The following is a 7,036-nucleotide window of genomic DNA, read 5'->3' on the forward strand; positions in this document are numbered from 1 at the left end:
CTTAGCAAAACAACTAAGTTAAAGGATTACAAAAGAAACCTAGCATGTTCTAGAAAGTAGGTCATCCTAGGGTGCACATGGGTGAATTTTCGTCCAAGCCATCTAGGTGGCAAGTCTTCATGGCCAAGGCTCCCAAAGGAAGGTTCTAGAACATTCTAGAAGACTTGGTGTCCAAGGCATGTGGGCCTCCTCTTTCTAGATGCTTCTAGAAAGTCTTATTCCTTCTCTCTCTTCCTTAGGACGCCAAGTGTCTCCTATGTGGTCCTCCTCCTTTCTTATTCCTACAAAAGCAATTTAAGGATTAGCATGTTGGTTTAAGGTTAAGCTAATCTTTTGAGTCAACAAGTCAACCCAAAGTCAAGGTCAACAAGTCAACTCAAAAATAGTCAACCAAGCCAACTTAAAGGAATTTTAAACTAAAGAAAATAAAAGCAAAGGAAGGGATCAAGGAACTCCCTTTCTTCTAAGCATGTGCCATGGGCCATCATCCTTGGTAGTGATCAATCCTTTATCAGTTATTTAACTTAAGATTATCCAAACAAATATGATGCAACTAATATCATTTCTTATGCGTGAAAATAGTGTGAAATTCCCAAAATTTAAATATTTAATGTGAACAAAGGTTTGACCTATTACACCTTCTAGGCAGTCTAGAAGCGTGCAGCGCCTAGTGGTACGTGTCCCCCGCCAGGCGATTTTACTGCAGTAGTATTGGTGTTCTTATTCTTGATGTGCGTGATCTACAAAGCTTTAGTGATGCCTTAAATGTCGGCTTGCTGGTGTTCCTTGAGTTGTGGCTCGGAACGTATCCCTTGAGTTGTGGCTCGGGATAGGGGTTAAGCACGTGGCATTCTCTGGGTTGTGGCTCAGAATGACGTCCCTTGAGTTGTGGCTCGGGATAGCGGATGAACACGAGGAACTCTTAAGTTGTGGCTCGGGTTGGCGAGTGTTGTCGGTGTGAGTGTGCTGGTTGTGGCCAATACGGATGGGTCCAGATGGATTGCCCTCCTCAGTAATTAGCTGACGAGTTTGGTAGTCTTGGGACGTTACGAACGACATTCGTATATGGGAACTCCACCTGGCGTTACGATGTATGATCCGTAGCATGGTTTCCCGCACGTGCTTTATTGGTTGTGGCCGATAGGTATGGCAGCAAGACATCTTGAGGTATTCGCTAGAAGACGTAGAACACGATTATCATGGTTGTGGCCATGTGGTATGGAATCAAAGGAAGGAATTCCTTTGGTGTGATTGTGTGATATATATAACTATGCCATATATATATATATATATATATATATATATATATATATATATATATATATATATATATGTGTGTGTGTGTGTGTGTGTGTGTGTGTGTGTGTGTAATTTGTTAGCTCACCCTATCTACTTGTGTTTGGCGATGATCGTGTACATAGTACACGAGAGCGGGGCTAGTATTGGGAGAAGATTTTTTTTTATCAGAGTTTTATTATGTTTTGGAATAGTTGTAATGTTTTATATTATTAAACTTGGTTTTACTATGGATTTTATGTTTGAGTTATAATAGAGGTTTTGAGATTATTTATTACTACTATAACGTTTTAATTTTCCCGCGTTTTGGAGAATATAAGTTATAATAAATGAAGTTTTATTATTTATTTCTTTATTTTATTATTTAAATCTGTAATATCCGATCGGGATGTTACAGGCATGATATTGGTATGATAAATGATCCTATGTTGGTCGATGGACACATGATGTTGGTTAGGATAGGATGTAATTCTACAATAGTTTCGTGGTGGTGCCTCATTGGTTAGGGCATAATTCCATGAGCCTCTAGGTGAGCCTCATGGTGGTGCCTCAGTTGATCGGGACGTAATTCCATGACCCCTGTTAGTGGGAGTTCATGGTGGTGCCCCATCTATATAATTTAGTAAGGATTCAAGGTAAGGTTGCATCCTGACACTCTAAAGGGTAAATTAGTCTCACATAGAGCGTACTGACTCTAGTGGTGAGAGTAGTCGAAGAACTGGAACTCATTAAGGACTAACCTTGTGTGTGGGGATGAGACATTGTAACAATTAGCTCGGTAGAGCAGGGAAGTCCACCACAAGTGCAAGCATCCGCTGAATCCGACTAATTATATGTATCCGGATGAGTCGTGTTTGAGTCTTAGCATGTTGTTTGAAAAGTCATAACATGATTGGTTGACGTATGCATCTTGGACTGTGAAACTGTATGTAACTGTATGATAAATTGTTTTCTACTCTAGCTTACCCTTTTGTTTGTTATATGTCTTGTTGTGTGGTTTTCTCTTTTTGCGATGATCATCAACTTGTTGATGTGAGCAAATGTGAGAAATCCTTGTTGTCAACAGGGAGATGGTGATTCTGCTGCATAGCTTGTCTGGACTGAATTCCGTTTAATTGGACTTTCTTTTAGGGCTACGACCCATGTATTGACTCGTCTTTTAAATCTCAATTTGATTACTGTTGAACTTTGTATCTTGTCTTGTTTTGGCATCGTAGTGTGCCTTGGATATTGTAAGAAGTAATGTTTATACTCTAGGACCACACTACTATATTATTATGTGTGACGCTTTGATGAGGCTCCTCTGTCGCGATGTTCGCCGGAAAAGCTCTCCCAATCGGCGTTCCACCGATTGAATCTCGCAGAGAGCGAGGGAAACGCAGCGAAATGGTTCGTGTATAGTGTTTAGGCTCGAATCTCACTGGTTTCGGAAACCCTAAGAAGTAAAAACCTAATCTAGGGTTAGGATTGGAGCAGAGACGAAAGGTGGGAGTACTCTCAACCAAACTATCATTCATCAAAGCTGCTTATAATGAATTGGCCTGCGCCTTTTATAGATCAAGGGCAGCCGTGAGAAAGCAAACGAAAAAAGAAAGGGAGTCGCCGTTTCTAACAAGGGTCCTAACGGCTATGGAAGGAAAACCCTAACAAACTAGGGCTGGAACCCGTGAGGCATGGATGCACATTGTGAGAGAAAAGAAGACGAAACCCTAGTAAGCATTCAGCAGGCAAGAAACATGTTTGGACTGCGGTTAGTAGAAGATGGTTGAGGGTTCACACACAGAAAGGAAACAGAGGCTGCAGACTCCGTGATAGGAAGAATTGAATGCGTGAATATGGGTATCCAATAAAGTATCCCTAGCACAGTGCGCAGCACGCAAGAATCCAGTGTGGCTACGCGTAGAGAGACTTCACGTCTTGGAGATGATAGCCCTGGCTACACTTGGGCTGAAACGGGCCCAACCAGTGGAAGAAGGGGTGCTTCCAGCGCGGTAGGGTGTGCGAAAAATAAACTTGGCTGTTGATTGACACATGCTAGCTGCCGCTCGTAGATTCAGGGCTCGCACGTGAAGGAATTAGTGATACACATGCGAAAATCAATTTGGGCTGCACGCGAGGCCCATGTTGGAAGAAACGAGACTCTCGGCCCATCAGATGCTGGAACAAGTAAGGGCAGCGCTGGAGCAATTTGCAATGCGTGGAGGTGTGCAGCTAGAAATTGGAGTGCAGGTGGATTGCCAACTTGACGCAGGCCCAACTTGGAAATATAGGATGAAATTGGGCTGGAAGATGCTGAAGTAATTGGGCTGCTACGTGCAGGCCTATTTGATGATGATACTTAAGCAAGGTTACTGCCACTTCTAGATTGAAGGCGCGCACGTGAAGGAAGAATCCCATATGCAATTCACGTCTCCATGCCACATGGGCTCACGTTGGGTTGGTTGGAAGGGAATTGGGTCGCAGGCCCAATGTTAATTGGTAGCTTGAAAAGTGGGCTGCAATAAGCAAAAACAAGTCAATTAAAACAATATTTATTTAATTGAAAATAAAGAAATTGAAAGAAATTAAAAGGAATGGGTCTAGGCGTTGACCCAATGCTATAAGCCTTATTGGGATCACATCACGCTTCCTTTAGTTAGGATTATTAATTAAATGAGGTGTTACAATAACTTTGATATAAAAATTAAATTTGGTTCTAATTTGAAGAGGGATCGATTTAGTTCATGTTAACAAAAATTAGGACTAAATTCAACAAAAATAACAAATGTAGGGGCTAAATTGAATATAAAACATTGACTTTGACACGTGGTATACTATTGGGTTGACACGTGGACATTTAAAAAAATTTAAAAAATTAAAAAAAAAATTAAAAAAAACCACGAAGGTTCATTACCTTTAATGATTTAAATGGTGTTAACAACCTAATTGAACAAAATTAACGAAAAAATTTAAATTTATTTGAACCCAAAAACAAAATTAAAACTTCTTTAATAAAAATTGGAAAAAAAATATTTTAACCTAAAAAAACACAGCATCATATTCACACTTCGGGTCTGGAAATACTCCCTAAAATGCGCTATATTGAAAATAAAAAAAAAGAAAAAGAAAACATCTATACTAGTGCAGAAAAAAAAAAAAAATCCAAGATAGAGAAGAGGAAGTTGACAGTAAATGTGCGAGCTGCACAACATAAAACCGCGGGGAGTGAGCGAGGACTAATTATAAACAAACAAAGAGTGGCGGGAATCAAACCGGCCCCAAACGCCCACACGCGAGTGTATTTCACGCTCCAAATCCTCCACATTACACAAACTCTTTGCCATGCCTTTCAACGAAACCCTTTTTCCTCAACGGTGTGAAACGAAGGGGAAAACAGCGAAGATGAAAGATTCAGCGGAAACAGATCCTATTGCTGAGTCTCTCAACCTACTGAGTACAATTTTGGACTCGGAACTACCCAGCGTCACAAACTTTAAAGGGAAATGGTCCCTTGCCCGAGTCAAACTCACCCATCTCCAAACTCACCTCACCGATTTCTCCGCCGAGTTCCCCTACGCCTCCGCCACCAACCCCCTCTCCCTCCACCTCCTCCACTCGATCTCCCGCACACTCAAAGACGCCGTTTTACTCGCCCGCACGTGCCAGCCCCAAGACCTCCTTAACGGCAAGCTCAAAACACAAAGCGACCTCGACTCCCTCCTGGCCACCCTCGATCGCCACGTCACCGACTGCGACATCCTCTTCCGCAGCGGCCTTCTCATTGAAAGCGCCGCCGGTTCCACATCCAAAAGAGAAGCTATCCGCTCCTCGTCACGAAACCTAATTACCCGGTTGCAAATCGGGTCGCCCGAGTCCAAAACCTCCGCGATGGACTCTCTATTGGACCTCCTTAATGAAGACGACAAAAATGTTACCATTGCTGTGGCCCAGGGCGTCGTTCCCATGCTCGTGCGCCTACTCGATTCACCCTCCGACATGAAGGAGAAAATAGTCGCCGCCATCGCCAAAGTATCCACAGTTGAAAGCGCCAAGACTGTGCTCATCGCAGAGGGTTTGCTTCTTCTCAACCACCTTCTCCGAGTACTGGATTCTGGAAGCGGATTCGCGATTGAGAAATCATGCATCGCGCTTCAAGCACTGAGTCTTACCAAGGACAACGCCAGAGCGATTGGCTCGCGCGGCGGAATCTCGTCTCTGCTGGAGATTTGCCAGGCTGGCACCCCTGGCGCGCAGGCCTCCGCAGCCGCCGTGTTGCGCAACCTCGCCGCGTTCGCGGAAATTAGGGACAATTTCGCGGAGGAGAATGCAGTGGTGGTTTTAGTCGCCTTGGCTTCCTCCGGGACTGCTTCGGCGCGTGAAAACGCGATTGGGTGTTTGTCGAATTTGATTTCCGAGGCTGACTCGGACGGTTTGTCGAATTTGAGGGTTATGGTGGTTAAAGAAGGGGGGATTGAGTGTTTGAAGAATTACTGGGACTCGGGTACTCCAATTCCGAGTCTTGAAGTCGCAGTGACGATGTTGCGGCATTTGGCTGTGAGTACTGCAATTGGGGAAGTGCTGATAGGTGAAGGGTTTGTTCGGAGGCTCGTGGGGGTGCTGAACTGTGAGGTGCTGGCGATGAGGGTTGCCGTCGCGAGGGCGGTTCACGCTATAGGGTCGAACAGTGGGAGGGCAAGGAAGGAGATGGGCGAATTGGGGTGCGTTTTTGCTCTGATTAAGATGTTGGATGGGAAAGGTGTAGAGGAGAAAGAGGTTTCTGCAATGGCATTGTCGGTACTGCTGATGCACCCTGCGAATAGGAGGGTTTTCCGCAAGGATGAAAGAGGGGTTGTTAGTGCTGTTCATTTGTTGAACCCTTCGTTGCAAGGGTTGGATAAGAAGTACCCTGTTTCGTTGCTGGTTTCGTTAGTGCATTCGAAGAGTTGCAGAAAGCAGATGGTAGCAGCAGGGGCTTGTGTATATACGCAGAAGCTTGTGGAGATGGATGTGCCGGGATCAAAGAAACTCTTGGAGAGTCTCGGGCGTGGTAAGATTTGGGGTGTTTTTTCTAGACCCTAGATGATGATGATCAACATGGAGATAGTCGTGGATTTCTGTAACATGGAAGTTCTGATTATTCATTGATCTGTATGCATGATAAACTTGTTCAGGTTTTCGTCTTCTTTTTGACTTGTAATTATTCATTAATAATTTGTCTTTGTACGTAGAGGTAAGTTTTTCTAATGATTTATCTAAAAACAGATTGTGTTTATGTTTAGGAACAATGATATAAAGTACATGATTTTGCGACCAATGGTTGAGTACGACCTATTAATATAGCAATAGGGATAGTACATAGTTGAATACTTTGCATATAGTGTTTTTACTTTGTAATCAATGAGGTTGAGTATGTTCAGATTGAAATGTGATTTTTAAGTATCAATGTCACAGTATTTGGATATTCTACATCGAAGAAGATGCAAGTTTTCTACTTCCTTTAGAGAAGTGAGATTATAAATTGATTAATTGATGACTCTATTTCGTATCACTACATAACATGGTGGGGGTATGTCAGTTGTCAATACACATCGAGTTTGTGAAGGGATTTTGCTAATTAGAGTGAATTAATTACCAAACTAGTTTCATATTTCTGCATTAGAGAAAAGAAAACTACATATTAAAAGAGAAAAGCTGGATGAAGTGTTAATTGCAGCTAAATGTTATTTATTCTATATCACTTTTGTCACGTTTTAACTTATAC

The 7,036-nt window shown here is 42.8% G+C and overlaps 1 protein-coding gene across 1 annotated transcript; it reads left to right on the forward strand.

The window, feature by feature from the left end:
- The first annotated feature begins 4,627 nt into the window (after window positions 1–4,627).
- Window positions 4,628–6,589, forward strand: LOC114164018 (ARM repeat superfamily protein). The gene has a single exon (XM_028048473.2). It carries the CDS (start codon window positions 4,678–4,680, stop codon window positions 6,352–6,354), a length of 1,677 nt encoding a protein of 558 aa, XP_027904274.2. The 5' UTR covers window positions 4,628–4,677; the 3' UTR covers window positions 6,355–6,589.
- The last annotated feature ends 447 nt before the right edge of the window (window positions 6,590–7,036 follow it).

This window comes from Vigna unguiculata, chromosome 9, assembly GCF_037176805.1.
Source record: "Vigna unguiculata cultivar grain cowpea cultivar isolate G323 ecotype 2 chromosome 9, ASM3717680v1, whole genome shotgun sequence".
NCBI classification, from domain to species: Eukaryota; Viridiplantae; Streptophyta; class Magnoliopsida; order Fabales; family Fabaceae; genus Vigna; species Vigna unguiculata.